The sequence below is a fragment of the Polypterus senegalus genome, chromosome 13 (genome assembly GCF_016835505.1).
Source record: "Polypterus senegalus isolate Bchr_013 chromosome 13, ASM1683550v1, whole genome shotgun sequence".
Taxonomy (NCBI): Eukaryota; Metazoa; Chordata; class Cladistia; order Polypteriformes; family Polypteridae; genus Polypterus; species Polypterus senegalus.
Genome location: NC_053166.1, coordinates 67478086 through 67501787, shown reverse-complemented (window position 1 = coordinate 67501787; position 23702 = coordinate 67478086). Strand labels below are relative to the sequence as shown.

The 23702-nt window shown below is 36.4% G+C and overlaps 1 protein-coding gene across 1 annotated transcript in view; it reads left to right on the top strand.

Moving 5' to 3' along the window:
* The first annotated feature begins 459 nt into the window (after positions 1-459).
* Positions 460-23702, top strand: part of LOC120542753 (rab GDP dissociation inhibitor alpha) — a 42655-nt gene continuing 19412 nt past the window's right edge. The window contains exons 1-5 of the mRNA XM_039775390.1: positions 460-886; positions 10426-10533; positions 19931-20030; positions 22869-23003; positions 23431-23629. Coding sequence (XP_039631324.1) covers positions 842-886; positions 10426-10533; positions 19931-20030; positions 22869-23003; positions 23431-23629 — 587 coding nt within the window. The 5' untranslated portion in view covers positions 460-841. The remainder of the gene's footprint in view (positions 887-10425; positions 10534-19930; positions 20031-22868; positions 23004-23430; positions 23630-23702) is intronic.

Below are 23702 nucleotides of genomic sequence, written 5' to 3'. Positions count from 1 at the left end.
GTATTATTACATCAATGGGAAGTTTAGAGTAACTCACAGTGCTGCTGTCTCCGTCTGACAGCTTACCTCTGAATAAGTTATTTCACCTTACGGCACACATATGGAAGAGAAATAGAAACCATTCATTATATATATATATAAGTAAAATAACATCGCAACCCATTATGTAGCGTGGAAATTAAGCGTCGTTGATAATAAACTTATTTTCCTTGTGTTCTTATATGGTGGTCTTATTCTTAAGTTTTAAACCCAAAGAATCATATTTTGTTTAAATTTGAAAAAAAAGTTTAATGGGGTAACAGCTCGCACATTCACAAGCGCACCAACCTTCGAGCATCCCTGAGTCAGTGTAGCTGCGTATCGATTTCTCGCCTCATCCCAGTGATGCAGCCGGCGGAGTAATCTACAAGCCTCGGCACCAAGGTCACAGGCTGCTCGATTCTAACTGAAGGGAAAAAGGGCTTGGCTTTTTAAACACTGAACAAATGCATAAATGTAAATCGTGCCCTAAAACGTTAAATAATTACGATTTCATTTTCAAGTCTTGAAATGAATTTCTCCTACAGGAACTCTCGATTACTCTTGGGTTTCAAGCTAGGCGTATAATTTATTATTACTAACAAGGGAGGGGAAGGATCTATGTTTTGTCGCGAAGGCATATCGTAGGCAGTGGTGGTACCTTGGACAGAGCCATCTTTGGTCTATCTCGCCGGACACGTTTTGGGTTGTGCTATCTTTACAGCTGAAAGAAAAAAAAATTAAATAATAATACCGCTTTTTATTAGCGTTATTTCAAAATTATCTTTTCAGCCGGCAGATAAAAACAGAAGTAGCAAACGCAATGGATGAAGAATACGATGTTATTGTTCTTGGTACAGGTTTGACGGTAAGTTGGATGCTTTTCTGTGACTTAAAATAGACCGGGCGCATAAAGCATATTTCTTGATCATTTATGTCAACAATGTATACTTTTGGTAAAATCATTGTAGGGTTTTGTTAGAACTATAACTGTTATATGTAATTCGTGTTGTCTAATATCCAGTCGGTCGCATGTGCATGGAATAGGATGCATTATCACTTGACCGAACAGAGCCACAGTATTGCATAAGGATGTGCTTGGTTACGTTTAAACACAGCTTGTAAAAAGTGACAAGACTACTGTAGCTCAGAGTGGCTGTCCTTTGAAGAAACTGCGTCGAGACATAAATGGCAATTCTATATATCACTCTAAGGATAAGATTACATATTGTCACAGATTATACAGTAAAATACTGTTATTATTAGTAACGATTCAGTACATAGTGCTTGTAGATCTACTGCTGTTTGGTATAACGCCCTGTCTTGCCGTTGCACGAGGACAATTGGTTAGTAAAGAAAAATAGACAGGTGCACTTTCCATCTTTCGCTTCCATTTTTTGTGGTTGCATTTGTAATTCATACTGCACACAAATAAATACAGGGGTTCTAAGATGCAAAGCCCCTTTCTTTTCGAAATTGCTGCCCAATGTGACGCTAAATGTAGGACTGCTGCTGCCCGGCTGTACCCGATATTCGCGAATGCACGGTCACCGGCTGCGACCGATGAATAATAAATCGTCTAGAATGGCATCGAGGCTCTATAGTGATGCTCCGATGTAGGCACTTATGTTCAACGATCAGCAGGGGTCTCCACTCCAGTGGGCTTTACCTACCAAATCCACGTATACTTTGAATCGGCAAGCAGTTATAAACTATTTACTTTTTATTCATCAATCAACGCATTTTCGCGTCACTTAATTATCTTCCATTTTATCTTTTCGCAGCCATTGAATTTTAAAGCAATTCATCGAATAATTATAATTCGTAGAATATAAGATCGAAATTCAATCAGGGCAGCAACTTGCGTGTCGTTTTTAAAAATCAGATTAACAAGAAGTCTAATCATAACAATAATACGCTACTTATACTAAAATAATAGTGATAATAACAATTCTTTATTGACCATAACGGTGAACTGTGTCAGTGGATTTCAAAAATAATGTTGACTTTATGTATAAAAATACCATTACATGTTTATATATCTTTTGTGACCCATTCTATCGGTCCCGTGGAAAAGTTTTTTTAAAGTGTCACAAATAATGATTCATCCCTTTAAAGGTGGGCCTGTGACATTTGTTCCTTTTAATGCTTAATGTGAATATAATGCATGTTTATTCAGGATTCATGTCAGGTTAGAAACATATTTAGTTTTCAGATCTTTGGCTTTCTGTCCCAGATATTTCGATTACAAAAAGGAAAGCAGTGATAATATATTTTCCATGACTGAAAAAAAAACAGTAACGCAGGACTCTGGTAATGCTATTTTATTACCCCACTTTTCTTGTGATGCCGAATTCTACAGGGTCGCCGGTGCATTTTTCTCTTCCAAGGAGAGGCGGGGGAAGGCCAGGGTGGGGCTTGGAGGACCTAAGCTTTCCCAGAAAGCTCAGTTCAGCTGCACCACGCAGTGCGCTGTCAACCAATTGTCTTTTTCTGTGAAGCTCATTATTAAGTCGGAGCCGTGACACTGTTCAGAACAGCAATGCAGATGGCGTTCATTGGAGTGGTGTAACAGGATATGGAAAATAAAAAAAGGAAGCAACCTTTGTTTAAGGAGATTTGTTGTTATAAGGTGCCGAAATGCCTGTATGCGTGTTTTTAGTTATTCTTTATTTATTTTGGCAACAGAACCACACTTTTACATGTATACTACATATTCTATAAAGCAACTCAAGAGGCTCACTTAATATTTTAACTCATCCCCATTTTAATACGGTTTATCGAGTCACTCAAAAAGCGTGTATGTTTTATCACAATGGACCGGGCATTAAAGTTATTAATTTGTTAAGGTCGCGCTATGAAAGTGGCACTTTTCATGCAGAAGGAGAGCACAGTAATTGTTCCTTAGGCTTAAAATGTTTAGTGAAAGCTTTAACACCTTTTTCAAAGTAAAAGTACGTGCGAGGTGAAACTCGTTGCCAAAAGGATGCCAAATTGTTTTTTTTTTCTCTTTGCATTTTGTAATGCGCATGCATTCATGAAGCACTCCTATGATACGTGGTTCTTATAGAAAATGAATAAAGTACAGTATATGAAAAATGTTTCTCCCCAATAGTAGTGTTTCGTAAACCAAATCCTCCCCCAAAACTAGAGATGAGCCTGACATCATACGTTAATAGATGTCCCTTGCTGACGACGTACTGCTTAAAAATATTATATGGTACAATGTTATTATGGTAAAATATTATTGTACAGTGGTGCAGAATCTTTGTGGAAGTGAAGTGTCAGGGTCTTGGGTGATACACAAACTATGAGGAGGATGTCAGGAAAGCAATGGGTGCAGTTTTGCAAAACAATATAATATTAACACAATATTTTTAATCCCACTGCATTAGTTTTAGGGTTACATGAGGCTGGAGCCTGGCCTAGCATTACACTAGACTCAAAGCATAAAGAAACCCTTAGGCAGGGTGTCAGTTAATCAGTAAACAGTACAGTGTGGTTGTAATGCAAAATGTTGCATCAAAGGAAAATATTTTAGTGTATGAAATGTGTTTTGAGAATTATAAAAAAATGTTCTAACCTGAAAGAGACATTTGACCTACAATAACAGGGCTTTGATGTAGCATTAGGGTAGAGGTAATTACCGCTAAGGTTTAAGTGGTTTCCAAGGTGAAATCTGTGGTCTAAAATATTCTTCCTGCTAAGCTTCTGAGGTATTGCTTTGTGGAAGTGTGAGAGGAAGTGTACAGTATAAGGCCGCTGTTTTATTTCTTTACAGTATATGTGTGTGTAATAAAAGTATAGGCATATGAGATAGAAGTTTTATTTGTTCCCCAGGGTGAAAGCTGGCTTTTTACAAAGGTTCAACAAATAAAATAAATAAATAAATAATATAATACTTTAAGAAACAACAAACCCCACTCAAATATAAACGAGAATGACTAAAAAGTAGCAAAGCTAAAAAGAAAGAATACTTCTGACTTGGCAGTTTCAGTGGCACTGAGGTATTATGCAGGCATATTACTGTTGGTATAAAGGAGCCCCTGTTGTGTTTCTCAAATAATTTGTTGGCTGACAGTCATCAGTGTTAGTATGTCAGAGAGAGTATTGGCAGCATTGTTCATAATGGCTCTCGTTTTTTTTTCCTCTCTTCCTCAGTACTACCTTCATGGGGTCGATGGTTGTCCCATAACTTAGGCTGTCTTTTTAATTAGCTGGTTGATTTGGTGTGACTCTCTTAAAGTGGTGTTACTAGCCCAGTACACCTCAGTGGCCATTACAGCATTGTGGAATATGTTAGGCATGTCACTACCCACATTCAAGAAACACAGTCTCCTAAAAAAAAAGTCTGCACTGCCCTTTCTAATATAGCTCCTCTGTGTTATGAGACCAGACCAGCCTGTCATTGATGTGGACCCCTGAGTACCTGTAGAAATGCATCACTTCCATATCCAATCCATGAATAGTGACAAGGCGCAGAGTCTCTTTAGTGTGAAATAATCAGTAACCAGTTCCTTGGTTTTGTTGATATTAAGTTGCAAACAGTTCTTTCTGCACCAAGAAATAATGTTCTCCACATGATTCCAATGCCATATCTCATCCCCCTTATCAATACACCCCATAAGTACAGAATCATAACATCTCTGCAAGTGACATGACCTTGTGTTATATTTATGTTTAAGAGAAAAGGTGACAGGACTGTTTCTTGTGGTGCCCCAGTGTTGCTCACACCCATATCATTGACACAGCTCTTCAGTCTCATAAATTGTGGTCTGCCTGACAGATAGTTCATTATTCAGGATGTCAGTGGCTCCTCTCCCTGCATATCTCATGAGTTTACCCCTTAATCCCTTAACAGGAATTTCTGGATGGTATTGAAGGCACTGGAGAAATAGAAAAAAAAAACATAACCCTCATAGTGCTGCCTGTTTTGTCCAGTTGAGAGAAGGCCTTGTGGAGCAGATGACTAATTGAATGTTCCACTCCAATCTGTGTCCCATAGGCAAACTGCAGTAGGTCTAGATGGTCTACCACATAAAGGCCTTTTATGATCCAGGATAAGCTTCTCACAAGTCTTCATGATATGAGATGTACATGTGAATGGTCTATAGTTAATAAGTGAAGGAAGTGCCTACCTTCTTTGGAACTGTAACAGCGAGATGTTTTTCACAGCAGTGGCACTTTTTGCTGCCTGAACTGGTGACAGAGGATGCCATAAAGGTGGTCAGCACAGTACTGATGAACTCCAGGACTGACTTGAATCATTTCATCCTTAGTTGTCTCCTCAATTGGTCATCAGTTATGGACAGCCAATACTGATGATCAGAGGTGGACTCATCAGTGGCCTTTCCTGCTGAAGTGGTTGATGTAGTGTAAAATATCAGCAAAATCATGGAACTGGTTATTGACTTTTGCCATACCACAGAGCCTCTATGCCTGGTCACTATTCAGGGAATGGATGTGGAGGTGGTGTATTATGACAGTTACTTGCGGCATGGAAAATAAATCTTTTTAGATCTGATGGCAAAACATTTAATGTAAGGAGGGGATGGACTATATTGAGAAGTGAATGAATGCCACAGTGAAGTGCAAAAGCAATCAAGTTCTTGTATGGCGATTTATGGGTGGAACTGTAGTATATTGATGGCATCATGAATTCCAAGATGTGATGCAAAAGCTTGAAAGAAAAGATGAGTGAATGTAGAGGTGGTGCATTGCTGGTGGTGTAAAGTCAAATCTTTTTGGATCAGATGGTGCCCAAATATTAGGTGTTACACGAGGGGAGGGGTTAGAGTGTGAACTTCTCCAGTATACAGCGTAAATGTGTACACCCCCTTTGAACAAACAAATAATATTTCTATGTTTACATTTTGATCATTACAGTTGATAGAAAGATAACAAAAGTAAATGTATTAAACATATAGTTAACAATAACATAAAAACATACGTCATCAGATTTTGTAAAATATTATGCAACATTGCTTAAATCAAGAGTGGCAAAAATTAGTACATTCTGGTTTATATTATACAAATATGTAATATTCTTGTACTTGGTATGTGCATCATTACTGTTTAATACTGCACTGATCCAGCTTGGCATTAAGTATACAAGTTCATATTGTTCAAGTCTATCCTTGGGCGTGATCTATCTATAGCACCGTTACATTGTTCTTCTTTAAGGATGCAGCTGTGGCCTTTGAAGAGTGTTTGGGATCACTGACATGTTGGAAAACTACCTGATGATCCAATTTGTGGAAAATAGATAGCATCTTTTTTCCTTCAACAATTTGCAGTACATATGTGAATTCTCGATGCCATCAATGAACCACAAGTTTCCCACACCTTCAGTACCCATGCATCCCTATATAAGAACTCTATCACCTTTGTGCTTCACTTTGGCAACCATGCATTTCTCAATATAACCCCTCCCCCCTCACAACGCTAAGCATTTTGGTCAATATAAGATCCAAAAAGATTGATTTTGGTTATATCACACCAGAGAATAGATTCCAAAAACAGATGGGTCTTGCCAAAGGTTAAACAGGCTTTGTTGTGCTATAGCTTCACCTGTGTTTTCCTGGATGGTTGACAATCATGCATTCTACTTCTGTGTAGGTTACATCTTATTTCAAGAGATGAAACAGTAGTTTGTCTTTCCACAGCTTCTACCAGGTTTGCAAATTTCCTGTACTTTGCTCCGCAAAAAATGCTCATCACAAGTTGATAGCCTGAATGTTTCTGGATGCTACTCCCAAGTCCACCCTTTATGAACTTCTGTATCCCTTTTGTTACTGTATGGCTTAATGGCTGAGATTTGCTATTCATCTTGTACCTTTATGCCCTTTTGTGTAATAATTTTTCCATTTAAGTTTCCTGTTTCTCTTGGGTGATGTGGTGCCATTCTCATCATTAAGTCTGTCAGTCATTCAATGACTTAAGTACCACTCTTAATTGAAGATGAACTGATGACACCTGTTTACACCTGATTATCTCTTTATCAGTTACAAATAATTAGACTCTGCAAACACATTTTGGAAATTTTATTATTCACATTTTTATGGGGACATAACCATTTTTGCAACATGGCCTTTTATGATTTTGTAAAAAAAAATCATAATTTTCTGATTAGTATTGAAAAGGTTTATTGTTATCTGGATAATCAATGTTGCCGACACACTACCATCATATAGGGACCCAAGTAATTCTTGCTTATAAATGGCGCTTTTCCACTGTATAGTACGGCACGACACGGTTCAGTTCAGCTCACTTTTGGGGGGTTTTCCATTGGGAACAGTACCTGGTACCTGGTCCTTTTTTTAGTACCACCTCAGCCGAGGTTCCAAGCGCGCTGAACCGTTACCAAAACGTGACGTGTAAACTCTGCTGGTCACTGATTGGCCGGAGAAAATCGTCATTACTGCGTCACTGAACTTGCGACACGAGACACAACAGACCCGCTAGATTTTTAGCACAGCCAGCGAAGGTTCGGACGCACCATTTTGTTTTAGCCAAGAATGGCTGTTTCGTGGTCTATTGAGGAAGTACAGACCTTCCTCTCGTTGGTAGCCGAGGAGCGGATCCAGCGAGAGCTGGATGGGGCGACGCGGAATGAAAAAGTTTTTCAGGAGGTCGCTTGTGGCGCGTTTACAATGATGTCACGGCAGCAGAGGCGGCGCAACTATAACGACACGTGAATAACCCTGCCCACTCTAAAGCGGTACTAAACTGCAGTCGAAACGCAAACCGAGCCGAACTGAGCCAAACCAAGGTGAGCTGTACTGAACCGTGCTGTGCCGTACTATGCAGTGGAAAAGCGTCAAAAGAGTGATAGTTGGGTTTATTAGGTTTTAGATAGGGTGTACTTACTTATACTGTATAGTATACATATAAATTGTATAATATTTAGGTATATTTACGTATACAGTATGTGTACTTATATACATATTGAAATTTAAGCAGTTCAAGTCTAGTGAAGAATCTGATATGGAACAATGGGTACAAAGGTAAGTGGTAAACTGCCAGAAGTTGAAAAAAAGTTTAGGTTACCAAAAACTAAAATATAATTCAGTTATAAGAAAAGGCCCTCTCGTTGGATCAAGTAATAGGTTAACAACTTGTACTGTAGCTTTGTGCAGCAATGGAAATTAATTATGCCTTTTAAAATTGATACAAACAGTTCCTACAGGTATCCCAATTTTTGTTGATTACTTACAAACCCTTTCTCTACATAAAAGCAGCATTGGAACAAACTGTGTTTCTAATCCTTCTGAAGCATTATTTGGATAATACTGCACTGTATATTGGCTATCTTAATGGCATGCAAAAATGCAACTATCTATAGGGTTGGAACTCTAACTGGAAACTACAGGAAACTGAAAGGGAACAGGTCTGGCAGATCCAAAGCCACAACAATATCAGAAGACAAGTTTCTGAGAGTCAGCAGGTTGTGTTACAGGTGCCACATAGGACAACAGCTTCAAGGATATAATGTATCTAGGAGAAGGACACTTAAAAACACCCAAGAGTTACATTTATAAAAATTTTCCATTTTCTGTGTTTTTGCTTTGTTATGCAGGGAACAGTACCTAAAGCAGACTTGATAGGATACTATGATCAGTCCCGTTATCATATAGTCTGTGCTTTTTCCAAACTTTAAGGCTTAGGTGGAAGAAAAGCCTCACAGCAACTAAGACCTATTCCATTAAACGTCCAGGGTTCTACCTAGTGGCTAAAAGTAACTAATGGAATATTTTGAAAGACTGTTACTGTTCTGTATACCACAGCAGCTAAATCCAATTTAGGGTCACAACAGAGCAGAATCTCTCTCAGCTGAGGTGGGCGCAAGGTAGGAACTAATCTGATTCACATACGCACATGCAAACATACACACAAGGGACAATTAAGATTTGCTTAGGGCTGGCAGCACACTGCACTTCAAATTGGAGCGCATGTCAAAAAAATGTCTGCAGTTGCTGGATGACATGATGAAGAATGATATGGGATGACAGATTTACATGACTCACTCTTCCACTGTTATAAAAGTGTAAACCTGGGACAAAATGCATTGTGATGAGCTTACTTGGTTTTCTGTATGCAAAATAATGTGCTTATGGTAACAGCTAGCAAAAGTGTATTGTGAATAGGGTCAGCCAGAACATAACCCTATTTTTCCCAAAGGATCAATGCTTCAGTATCAATTGTTTTCATTTCATCTGGGTTTATCAGGAATGCAGTCCCCTCAGCTAACAAGGGTTTCCTGTATCTTAGCCAAGGTGAGAGGCTACCAGACTAAAACCAGAGTTTTGGGTCTGTCAGATTGCCTGTTTTCAGCTGCAGGTTCAACAGTTAATATGCTGCACATGTGTCTGCCCCTCAAGCTCATGGATATGCTCCTATTTATAAACAGGTACAGTACTTCTAAGTATCTAAAGAGACCATTTATGTACATTTTCAGTTTATGTTAAAGCATTCTCGGGACTTGAAATTTTGGGTGGGATTGTGAAAATCACACTCATTATTTAAAAATCCAGCATAGTTTAACGTAATAAAGGGAAAATCCTGCTGCTCTTTCAAGGACAAAAATAGATTGTTATTGACATTTTTATTCCAGTATTTTTGCTTGGATATTGCCAATTAGTGAAAAACAATAATTTCTGGGAGTTGTTCTGAAAATTCTGTAATATGTACTTTATGAATTTTATGTCTTTGTTTTCTGATCAAAATTTATTTTTAAATTGTATTTGTTATATTTTAGATGTTTGCTACCATTTTGTGCTTTTCTGTCCATACCAATGGCATTTGGTACTGGCCACATGACCAGTACAGCTTTGGACTATTTAAGATGGTGGCATGCATCATCCAATGTCTGTGCTTTTGGATTAAAATAATAAAAAAGCAAAATAATTTTTTTGCTAGCATCAGAAAAGGAAATGGAATTTGAGTTTTGAATTTTTAGTTTTTTGACTTCCTGATTTTGAACTTTTTTGCTGTTTTTTTTATTTGAGTCACACAGCTTATTCTCATTTTACCCCTGGAACTCTATATCCAGGTACCTTACAAACATATTTTTTCAGTCCTTCATGCAACAATATAAATGAAGAGAATGCCAGATCTTTTGGTGGGTGTTCATCAGCACAAATTACAAGCACTAAAAATGAGACTTTGTGCAATGTGGCTTTTGTCATAGTACTATAATAGAAACTATAAATATTTATTCAATTTGTTGTGCTGAAGGAATCTTCTGATTGATAAGCATTTTCATCCTATCTTGTTGGAAGATATTTGAATATGTGTCAGATTTAATGGAGATTCTTAAATCTGATAAGCAAAGTATTGTACATTTTTGTTCTATTGTTTAAGAGGTCAAAGCAATAACAATGATTTTCTTATGTTTTCTATCTATAGGAATGTATTCTGTCTGGAATCATGTCTGTAAATGGAAAGAAGGTTCTACATATGGATAGGAATCCTTATTATGGAGGAGAAAGCTCTTCAATTACTCCCCTGGAGGAGGTAAATACATTTCTTATCAATTGTAGTTTTCAGCTATCCAGGCGATATTCCACATATCATAGTTCACTGTACATACCACTGGAGAACAACTTGCATGACTTATCAGGAACAATTCTGTTTTTAAAGTTAGTGTCAATATAAAGTTACCTATTCATTTTCCATTCTGGCAAATTCAGTCCAGTTTGTGATGATATAAATTTGTCTACCGGATGAAGATAGTGAGGAAATAAGTATTTTCTGATTTATACTATACAAAGTACAGTCAAAACTGTATATTAAAACAATGTATCATATTTATACATTTCTACATAAGATCACTTTGAAATATATTTCCTTTAGCAGTAATACGCCTCCAGTGGTGTCAGTACCACCTACAGAGAATTCTCCAATTTGTTCATAATAGTCTGTTTAAATGCACTCTTTGCCGCACTCTTCATTTCTTTTCTTGATTTAAACCTGACAACCTTTGGCAGTGTTTACATTTTTGGGAACATATTTGGAGAAAGCAATAAGTATCCCCAACTTTGCCTGATTTACATAATAACCAGGAGACTGATGTGCAGAATCACTACTATGAATGAGAAACCTTACTAATGGCAATGTGGCTATTCTTTCTTATGGTCCTGCTTTTAAGGCTGAATTCCTAACAAACTAAATGTCAGAAAATACTCAAGTTTGCACAGATGATGCCATCCATGTTTATTACTATAGTTTTGTCAGATAGTCAAGAAACAGAGTCAACAGTTTTGTCTTTGATAATTTCACTGTTTACTATCAATTTACAGTTTAGGTTTATTGCTGTCACATGTAGATTACAGTGAAATTCTTGTTGGCACATGCTAATCAACAGGCAACACACTGCCACTCTCCAATGCCATGATTAGTGAATATGACAACCTGATCTCAGAACTCATTTACTTAAGAAATCATTGCCTTATCTGTCTGGATATAGAAGAAATAGAGTCAATCTACACACCATTTTTTTTTCTTCTTTTACTTCCTTTAAATATTTATTTTTCCACATTTTGCACTTAGCCTCATCAGGAAACACCTTTCATAGTGCCATAAGTGTTCTGACTGCAGTGTAACTATGAGCATGCCTGTACATATGAGAGGCACTTTGTATACAAAACACTTAGAGAGCAAAGTTTTCTTGTCACATCTACTTACTTGTGTTTAATTGTAAGACTTTTTGTTAGAAGGATTTAAAATAATAGTAAAGCCTTTAGTTAGAAAAGAACAAAGAAGAGAAAACTTTTTCTGTTTCTGATAGCTTTATCTGTAGGAATATCATTCAACACATTTAACCTCTTGGTCGTCGATGCATACATTTTACATGTAAAACTGATGCTCCAATAATTGATTTACTGACTTTTAAAAGTGTCTGCAATTAATTTCTAAAAAATTTGCTTTGAATTAATTTCATACAAATTATATATAAAATTTGCTTTGAATTAATTTCATACAAATTATATATATACAAATTATATATATACAAATTATATATACAAATATATATATATATATATATATATATATATATATATATATATATATAATATTAGGATCTCATTGAGGAATGTTTAGTTTTTTTGATGTTCTGGGATATGTAGCCTTTCAAATTTTTTGTCTACTTTGCTTTTGTTGTTATTTATATTCTTTATAGTTTTCTAGGAATGCATTTCTTTTATGGTTGCCACCACTTTTTAAATATATTTGCATAGCCATGGCCATTTTGTTTATGGATACTGCTGGCACATGGCATGCTGGTCACATGACAGCTTGTGCCATTATGTCCTGCTTTTTTTATTACTGTGACATTCTGGCTTGGTATTTCTCACTTTCACTATAGGTTGTGTTTGTCTCTTGGTATTCTGACCCCCATCTGCTCAAACACCATAGTTTTAATTGTTTCAGTTTCCATAAATTTTCATGTTCTGGTCATTCTCCCTCCCTCTCTGACTCTAACTCTCTGGACACTTTTTTTACCCCACAGTGTTTGTAACAGTTTGTAATTATTTGACCTGATTTACATCTGTGCATATGTGTTTTTTGTGCACTGATTTCTAATTCAAGTTAATATACATAGGTCTGTGTGTTTTCAAGCTCTATTTCCACATGAGTCATTTTCTATTTAAATAATGTTCTCTAGTGAAACAAAAAAATCACTGGAGTCATTTTTTGTCACATGTAGTCATTTTGTTAAGATGTGTGACATACTGTATTTTGTGATATTCAAGTAGTATATTTCCTTTACAAATCATGATAGCAGTCATGGTGGTTACAATGTTAAAGATGCATTAAAAACAGAACTGATATTGAGAACATTTGTCTAAAGTTTTTGTAGCATATTTGTGTTCACTCACATCTCCAGTAAACAGGAAATGGCAGAAAGAGGAATTCCTCTGTTTTGGTGTTTTCTTGCAGAAACAAACACAATGATGCCTTTTCATATGTCTCTGTGCATATGCAATATGTCTCAGTTTTTTAAAAACAAAATGTACCCCTCCAGAGTGACTTGTGTGGAGGCCATAGAATTTAAATGACATCTCTGGGGTGTTGCTGATTATGTGAGTTATGAGGATGCAGAAATAAGACAGAGAAACACAAAAGTGTGGACATAATCTTAGTGTTGTTATTACATTCAGAATTTCATCAGAAAACTTTCTGATTTTTTTATTTAACTTTGGAGTTTTTGTTGTTATTGCCACAATATCATTAGAGTTATAATTCATTTGATATAATTTTGAAATTATTACTGTGTTTATTTTTGCTGTTATAAATTTTTATTGTTATTTCGTCATGTTGTTGATGACAATGGTGCCCACTGCTAGCTACAAGAGCCAACAGTGGTGTGACATCAGTACAGTGCCACTATATACAATATAAATAAAAGTGGTGCATGCAGATCTCTGTCTGAATTTTGGATCAGCTACAAAAATGGAACTCGGGTCACTTTTCGCTAGACAATGCAATGAGGAAAAAAACACCTAGTTTGGAAAGAACTCTGTGGAAATTGACAGTAACTTAAGGTCAATCTTTTTTCCTTTTTATAAGGAATATTAATGTAAAAGAAAAGAATCAGGGAAAATTTTAGTTTGGTAACGACCGAGAAAAGATTTTGAATACTTTTGACAAAAAATTAAAAGAGAATACTGTGTATATGACCTCTGTATGACTGAAGGCTGTTGTTCTCTTACAAAGGATTGAAGAACATTTGTCAATTTCTGTGCTGCTCCAATAAATTTAAAAATTCTTTCTCACAGGAGAGTGAATTAAACATATAAAAATGCTGCATATATTATAAATAAAGTACACATTAGAGAATTACACAAAATGAGAACACAAAATACAAAACCAAATCAAAACAATACAGCTCCTGAAGCTCTGTTTATCAGATAGGGTGGCTTGCCCACGTACTCATCTCCAAGTAGCACCAAGCATACCCCTCTGACCTCCCATTCCTTCCTCATTTTCTTAACCATGACCCATTTTCCCTAAAATAAACATCAATGTGATCCCTCTTCTTTATGTCAGGGAAAATGTGTTGATAAATAACTGGAGAAACCAACTAGGTCAGCTGCTGTTTGGCATCATGAGGAACACTGTTTATTTCCACCTCACTGTCACTATCTCTCTCTGTGTCTTATTTTCTTTCCATTGCCTTCCCTTCTTCTTACTTTCTCTAATGCATTGGTGCCCCTACCTGTTGTTATTCTTGTACGCTATGCCAAATAGTGCTCCCACATTCTACATTGACATTTACAGGATATTTTCTTATGCCTGTGCAATTCTCCATTTTTACAGAGGTCTCATTTACGCTTAATTATTCTCTGTGCCCTCCAGATGGTTTCCTTTGCTACTGGTAACCTCTTGCCAGTTAGACACCTTTTCAGGGCAATAGGAAGAAAAAGTCTCACAAAAATCTTCTTTAAAAGGGAGAAAACCACACTGATAAGGAAAAAGCACCTCAGTTTGCTAGTGTGGACATGCAGGGACCACTCTGTATTTGAATAGAAAGCCACTGGTGTGTGTGTGTGTGTGAGTGAGAGAGAGAGAGAATGGTGACCAGGGAGGAGCCTGAGAAGACTCAATACTAGAAACTAGACTGAGGGCATACCCATTGATTCTAGAAATCAGGTGACTCGGCAGATGCTAAAAGCATCTGATCTTTTACCAAAAGAGAGGAAGGTCTTAGTGGTTTGGCAAGAGGTTGTGATATCTACTGACTTGTGAAAAAAGATTGTCCCTAGCTGGGGAAGCTGAAGTAATGATATCAGTTTTATATTTGAGGTCCACCTAACTCCTGATGAGACACATTCATCAAGACTAATACCATTATGCAGTAACCTGGAGTTGGCTGATAGTACTTCTAGCCTGATGTCCTTTAGTTATAGAAAGGCTACACAAGTCATGTTGGGTATTTATCAGAAATCTGACTTTGAGGTCATATATTAAGGTGTCTCAGGCCAGGTTGACAATATGGCTGTATAATGTTCTGAGAGTGAGAAAGTGAGGTAGTCAAAATGTGCTGTCCTCTCACTTACAAGAAATGGCTGATTTGATCTCATATGCAAATGCACATAACTGCCTAGTAGCAAAATGACGATGAAAAAAGCAAAAAACATTAAAAAAATGTTTAAAAATCATGAATTTATTGTTAGGCACAAGTCCAATTTTAAAATAACTGCAATATATGAATTGCTGAATGGAACTGCTGTTGATACCTTTATATAAGTGCTACAGGAGGACTAAATCACATATAGAATATAACAAAAAAGATATATAAAGTCAAATGAATGTTATGGGTATAATAATAATGAAAAAAGTCAAAAGCATGTCCTACATTCATTAAACAACTTTGAATATACCCGATTACTGTAAATAGTATGCTTTAAATGTAAATACAAATCAAACCTCGCTTTCATACACTTTAACTGTTCTGCTTGAAATATTTCTTGCAGCACAATCCAGATAAGTAGGGGTGCAAAATGTTACAAAATGTCAAAGATTTACTGAAAGACAGATTCATTTTAACTTGTGTTAATAAGTAAATGCAACTATGCATTTTCAAAGTTAGCTTTTATCCACTACAGAATGAGCCAGCCCTATTAATCTAATATTGTGGGTGTTGGAGCCTGTCCCAGCAGCATGTTGCACAAGGCACTAGCTGCCCATCACAACTCAAGCTCATGTAATACACCAACATACTGTACACTGTGGGCCATTTTAAAGTGACCAGTTAACCTACTTTGCACATCTTTGGAACATGAGAGTTAATCTGGGCACACCAAGAAAACTCATGTAGACAATAAGATACCATCGGGTCTTGGATTACCGGTGAGGCAGCAGGTCTAACCACTTCACTGCTGTGTCAGTCTTATACAATAATGTATTTTTCCAGTAGAATACTGGACTACTGAGGTTTTTTTTTTTTTTTTTGAAAATACCTATATAAAAGACAGTTTTATTACTACCAGAATTGAATTTAAGGTAATGGGTAAGAAGATAGTGCAAATAAACTTACAGGCCTCAGTGATGCTTAAAATTCTGAGAAAAGCTTAAGACATGTTGGCAATGTGTTTATCAACTTGGTTACTTTTAAACCAAACCTTTTGTTGTACTCTTCCATTAAACAAACATTCCATGCAGAATGCTAACTCTATCATTATGTAACATTTATTACATGCAAATCTGGTATCTGTTTAGTTCAGTTGATTTGTTTGGTGTATGTATGTCTCAAGCACAAAAAGTTTCATTATTTCTTATCTCATTAAATCTTTCAAACACATATTTTAAACATACTGTACACTATTACATGCAAATGTTTGGGCACCCTTGCTTAAAATGTCTGTTACTGTAAATAGTTATGTGAGCAGAAGATGAACTGATCAGCAAAAGGTATAATGTTAAAGATGACACATTTCTTTTCAGCATTTTATACAAGATTAATGTATTGTTTTTGTTTTGCACAATTGTACACTGAGAAAAGAAAAGGAAAGGAGCACTATGCAAATGTTTGGGCACCCTAGGATATTTGAGGTCTCAGATAACTTTTTCCAAGGTCTTAGACCTTAATTAGCTCATTAGGGCTATGGCTTGCATCGTTAGGAAGCCCCAGGTGATGCAAATTGCAAAGCTTTATAAATTTATATATATATATATATATATATATATATACAGGTATATATAAATATATATAAATTGCTCAAAAAATTAAAGGAACACTTTGAAAACACAACAGATCTCAATGGGAAAAAAAATAATTGTGGACATCTATGCTGATATGGACTGGGTAATGTGTTAGGAACGAAAGGATGTTGCATCGTTTGATGGAAATGAAAATTATCAACCTGCAGAGGGCTGAATTCAAAGGCACCCTGTTTGTATGGCCCCCATGTGCTTGTATGCAAGCCTGACAACTTCGGAGCATGCTCCTAATGAGATAACGGATGGTGTCCTGGAGGATCTCCTCTCACAGATCTGGACCAGGGCATCACTGAGCTCCTGGACGTTCTGAGGTGCAACTTGGCAGCATCGGATGAACCGAAACATAATTTCCCAGAGGTGTTCTATTGGATTTTGGTCAGGCAAGAGTCGGGGACAGTCAATGGTATTAATTCCTTCATCCTTCAGGAACTGCCTGCATACTCTCGCCACATGAGGCTGGGCATTGTCAACAAAGCAGCTGAAACTAATTAACAACCCCCTCTGCTACTTAACTAACCAGATCAACAGTTCAGAAGTTTCATTGACTTGATGCTATATTCTGATTAAAAAGTGTTTCTTTATTTTTTTTTTGAGCAGTGTATTAGGGGGCTTTTCCCGCTGCTCGCTTTGCTCACCATTCAAAAGCCCCAACCCTACCCCTCGGCCAGCGCTACGCCAGCCAATTTGCGTCTCTGCCGCTCACATTGTGAAGAAGGGGGCTGAACGCACCCCACGGAGACGCGGTCGCTCCTTTGAAACCCCCCTTAAACGGTGATATAATGGGAAACAAATAGTTTTTTTTACTTCCTCTTTGCTCAATCAGCTGCTGGCTTGATGCTGCTACTGCTGTCGTGCCACGTCATCTACATTTCGTGTGGCGCTTCAAACATTTAAAAGCCTGTACAGCAGCTGTCCTTTTGTCTCACTGCCTTGTCTCTCTTCTCCCCCTGACATCCTCTGCTCCTGTTTGGGGTCTTGCTCCCAAGACGGGCCACTGTGAAGAGGAAGATTTTCTGTTCTTTTAATTAAGAGACGGAACTGTCTCCTCCATCTATACACAGAGCCTGATTCACTCCTGAAAGAGACTTATGTTTGTCTGAAGTGTCTGAATAACTTTTCTGTCTCTAAAATCTCCTGTGTATCTGTGCAAGCAATGACCCAAGCATGACAGCGTATGTGGATTTCAATTTCACCAAATAACAAATCTTTTAATTCTCGCGGATACACCTCTTCATTGGGAAGAAACACTACTTTTCCATGATGCCAATGTAAATTAGCCGATCTACAAGTCTCCAACTTAAAGTTTAAATCCGAACAATATATTCGATCTCTTTTCGCTGTTACGTTATTTCACCAAGTAATAATTTCCTTTTGTTTGAGCTAATGCGATCTTTACTATCATTTTTTGGAGACTTTTGAATTTTTGTACTTCCATTATATCTAACCTGCTCTGCATGTGTATCATGCCAAAGTTTTTGAATTTTTTATGATGTTCTACTTTGTCACCTACTGTTTGTCTCGCGGGAAGTGAAAATGTCTCTCTGAGAAAGTCACGTCTCGTATCTATGAAAAAGTTTTGTCTCGTCCCAAGATTTTTTTAATATAATATAACAATACTATAATATAACAACAGTAAAAAATAAATGGCTCAATATACTAATGAATAAAATGGATATAATTCATCAATTCATCACCAATTCATCATTGGTTACTAAGGGCACTTTAACACTGCAGCTCAATACTAATTTTTTTCACACATACGTGAAACGGATCCAGTCTTTTCAAGAAAGTGTGAAAAGCAAAAAAGACACACAGTTAGACCACTTTCATATATGGTGCCACATCTTATACGATACAGTAAAATACATTTTGTTTTTGTATAGCCCAAAATCACACAGGAAGTGCCGCAATGGGCTTTAACAGGCCTTGCCTCTTGACAGCCCCCCAGGCTTGACTCTCTGAGAAGACAAGGAAAAACTCCCAAAAAAACCTTGTGGGTAAAAATGGAAGAAACCTTGGGAAAGGCAGTTCAAAGAGAGACCCCTTTCCAGGTAGGCTGGGCATGCAGTGGGTGTCAAAAGAAGGGGGTCAATACAATACAATACACAGAACAGAACAAATCCTCAATACAGCATAAAAATTAAAAGTTTAGAAGTACGGAGCAGAATTTAACAGTAAATGATAGCACATAATAAGATTTGGATATTTTTAGAGTCCTGGAGACCTCATCCATCAAGCTACCTCCCCTATTTGGCCATTCCACGGCTGAAACAGTGCTGGGCCAGTTAATCCGATGAAAGGACCCCTCTTTCCTGTGATTCCTGCAATCCTCCATCAGGGATGACTTTACCATAGGCAGGCAAAACACATACACATACATGCAACTTGAATGTGACCTGCATTTCAACACTTGAATCAGAATTGGTTAGAAATTTACTCAACCCCACTAATTTTATGTCACTGTTCATGTGACCTTTGTTATATCTTTGTTTTGCATCTTGTGGACAGGCATTGACATACATACGTAATTCCACATCTCATTCAACATTCAGAAACTGTCCAACCAGTACAGCTTTGCTAGTGAATTGGCATAATGTACAATAAATTGGACTACTAAAGTTAATATAAAATTGATAGTATTACTAAAAAGTTATCCGACGTCAGCTGCCACTGTTCTATTAGACTATAACAAATGTATCTGTGAAACTGATGGGAACACTTGAGCAAGAACATTTCTCTGAAGCTCAGGTATGGTTTTATAAAAGGAATATCCTGAGATCTACCTGTATTAGACGTTTTTGACAATACTCCTCCTCAACCACTAATTATACTAGACAGTAGTAAATTCCATATTCTCACTATAATGTTCATTTTCCTTCACTTACTTTCTCTTAATGTTGTACCATTTGGAACTCAGTAAGAATTTTAAAGATGTTGTTAGACTAACCTAAAACTTAGTAAAAGATGGTCAGTGGTAACATGTAATATCTTTTCCTTAAGTTTACTCTCGATCCAGGTAATGCCTAAATGAAGCATTTGTGAAAAGAGCAAAACACTACTTTCTTTACAGTATTACAGTTTGAAAGATTCTGCCAGTTTTGAAGAAACGTGGAGAGTTCAAAAGCATTGTGTAGAATGAGTTTAACACACTACGTATCTCTTTGTGCACTTTTTTTCCCCCTTATAGCTGTACAAGCGATTTGGAATTCCTGATGGACCACCAGAATCAATGGGTCGAGGCAGAGACTGGAACGTCGATTTAATTCCTAAATTTCTAATGGCCAATGGTAAGTACTACTATTCATTAATGTTTACTATCTGCCTTATGTTTTATAGTTGCTGACCCTGGCGAGTTTGTATTCACAGACCATATTCCATTTGAACTAACATCCATCCATCAATCCATTATCCAACCCGCTATATCTTAAATACAGGGTCACAGGGGGTCTGCTGGAGCCAATCCCAGCCAACACAGGGCGCAAGGCAGGAAACAAACCACGGGCAGGGCACCAGCCCACCGCAGCAGAACTAACAGATTTTTCCAAATCATTTTGCCAATGTTTAAGGATTCTTTTTACCCAATGGTTCTGCTAAGTATGTATTTCTAATTCTAATGTAAACTATTGACATATGGTAATAAGATAAAAAAAGAACCAGTTAACTTAAAACTGCTCATCTGGAAATGAAATTTAAATTAGAAACGTGCTAACACTGAAAATTACTTTGTAATTTAACACGTTTATTAAAAACAGAGCCAGATATATTTTGAAAACAATTTGAAACATAATAAAACTGATGCTTACAGTAAGTAATAAAATTAATTTGGGCAAAATTTAATATTTTCATAGTCGTGTCTATTTAGCTTACTTATTATTAAAAAGGTTAGTTTTGTTCTATGCAGATGGCCCTTTTTAAGCTACGTGAGACATTTTATTCATTCATGAGGTGAGAGAAATTTCTCTTTATTCATAAATTACCAGAATTAAAATACTTTGTGGAATGTGGTTTCCTTCTGCTTAGGAATACTAGAAAGTTTTTTACAGATAAAAAACGCAGCTAGATAAACCTAACTAGACTATATTATCAAAATGTCAAGTCAATATTCAATATCTATATCACTTTTAACAGATATGTATTACTTTATATACTAACTATAGTAGATGCACCACTCATTCTACTTTATGTACAGTTAGTTTGTTCTCTTTTTTACATTGCTTAGATATTATTATTAATTATTATTATTATTATTATTTAGTAGTAGTAGTAGTAGTAGTATATCCTCTGGACTTTTTCAAATATTGCTGTGTTACAATTAACAGTTCTTATTTGGAATAATCCCTGTCCAGTTCAACTGCCCAAAATATTAATCAGGTGACTCTGTAATGGACCCAGTACAATTTCACAGTACAACAAGACGGTTGCAGCTTAAGTGAAATTAGTTCCAATTGCATTCCAATGAGTAAAAAGTTACTTCAGTTAACTTGCTGCTAGTGTATGCACACATATTAGCGTGCCTGTGTTAACTCTGTATGTTCTTCCAATGTCTGTGTGAGCTTCATCTAGGTACATTTGCTTCCTTGCACATCCCAAATCAGTACATGTTATTTTAGGTTAAATGGTACCTGTGTCACAGGCCAGATGAGTGAGTGTAGATCTGGCTTGAGACCTGAACTATGCTTGCTGCTGGCAAGATAGGCTTTGGCTCTCTGTGGCACTGGAGCTGACTTGGTTTAGAAAATGAAAGGAAAAAATGGAAAAAGGCTGGAAGCCAGAAGTTACAGTATATGGAAGACTAGCAACCAAAAGAGCCAAAAAGCCATGACTGCTACTTGTTTGCAGGGCTTTGGTACTGTATAAGACTGCATTTCATGCGAGGTGTGGTTTTCTCAAGAAGGTGTCTTGCACTTTGCTTTTAGAGAAGCTAAATCTTAGTGTGGAGACCAAAAAACATATATGTGCATCATCAGATCATAGAGCCTTTATCTGCTTGATTTGTGAGTTTCTTAAGTGGTGTAACTGTAGTAAAGATCTGATGTGAAGTTCTTTTTTTTTTGAATAACATTTCCATTAAGCACATACCCAATGTGCATCACAGTTACTGGCAGTGACCCTTTGGGGGTCTTATGATGTTGCCTAGACTAGACCCCTTCTTCCTCGCATCCTCACTTTTGATAAATATTATGCTCTACACAGATATACAATTGTTCTTTTCATTTGTTTAGATTACACTTTACTATCTGAAGTTGTGCCTGAACTAAAACATCTGGCATTTTGTTTTTATTTTTAATAAATGTGGTGCAAATAACACAAGAATTTTGTTTTTCATTATGTCACTATGCAATTTTTTTACCTTGCAAAATGGCATAAATTCTAATTTTGGTATATCAATATTATATAGTGTAACACAAATAAATTGTTGAATACTTTTTACTTTCTTGTATATGAAGTATTGGGAATGTATTGTAATCATCCAAAAATTTGACCTTGAGATTTTGAGGAATCTCAATTTTAGAACTCCCTGAGTCCGATTTAGTTTCTCATAGGGAAAGTATTGTAATCATCCAAAAATCTGAATTTAAGATTTTGATGAATCTTGACATTTCAGACCTCCCCGAGTCCGAAAATACCATTTTTGGAATTGTGTGTGTGTGTGTGTGTGTGTGTGTATGCAAACAGAATAACTTGTACACTTTCACTTAGGTCAATCAAATTTTGCATACAAGTATTAAGTACAAAACATACATTTCTATCAACTTTTTAGCTATTTCCACTAACTTAAAGTGGTACTTTTTAATTCATGCAGCTGAAGAGTCCAATTTATTCAATTTTACTTTCATAATAATTGTTCAATATATTATTAATTTGATTTGATTTGTTGTTGATGGTTCTTTAATGCACATAATGTAAAAATATAATCATTTTCTTGCAGTTTCCTCCTCAAATATCCATCCTCATATCTGAGTATACGAGAACGTCTAGGGGAGACCACTCCTAATTTTTTTATACTAAAAACTAAAGTAAATCAGTGAGAACTTCACCTGCATTATACTGCCTTTCTACTTTATACACTGCTTAGACTGTACTTCATTCACATTTGGTTTTCTCCACCTTTTGTAATATCACAGGTCAGCTAGTAAAGATGCTGCTATACACAGAGGTGACGAGATACCTGGACTTTAAAGTAGTAGAAGGAAGCTTTGTTTACAAAGGTGGAAAAATCTACAAAGTCCCATCCACAGAAACTGAAGCACTTGCGTCAAGTAAGCATGCCTCTTGCAGGTTTTCACATTTTTTTGTTGGCAAAGGTATACTGTACAGTATATTTTTGTACATTTAAATAAATGGTGCTTTTAGTTCTTTTTCTCATTTTGTAAAATAATGTACTCTTCACATTTAATGATGTCATTGTTTGTCTAAGTGTGGGTTACTATGTGTAACCATTGTTGTATAACTAGGAGATCCTGTATTTGGAACTCAAATGAAAAAACTTTGTTAAGAGAGAAATTTTCTTAATCTGATATATGAGCTCTTGTCAATAGAAGAATGTCTCTTAAAAACTAGAAAGGATTACCTATTTTGATTAACATTTAGGCCACGTCTCTAAATATGAAGAACACTGTTTTTTTCTGTCTGCAATGACTTGTGTATTAATGGAATTTTCTGACTTGTTTTTAAATTTAATCTCAGATCTAATGGGAATGTTCGAAAAACGCAGATTTCGGAAGTTCCTAGTTTTTGTTGCCAACTTTGATGAAAATGACCCCAAGACATTTGAGGGAGTAGACCCCAAGTTAACTACCATGAGGGATGTTTACAAGAAATTTGACCTCGGTCAGGATGTAATTGATTTCACTGGGCATGCACTGGCTCTCTACAGGACAGATGAGTAAGTAGAACATTCAAGTTCAATATAAAATATTATTTTTAACATGATGGCCACTGAAATCTTCAACAGTTGG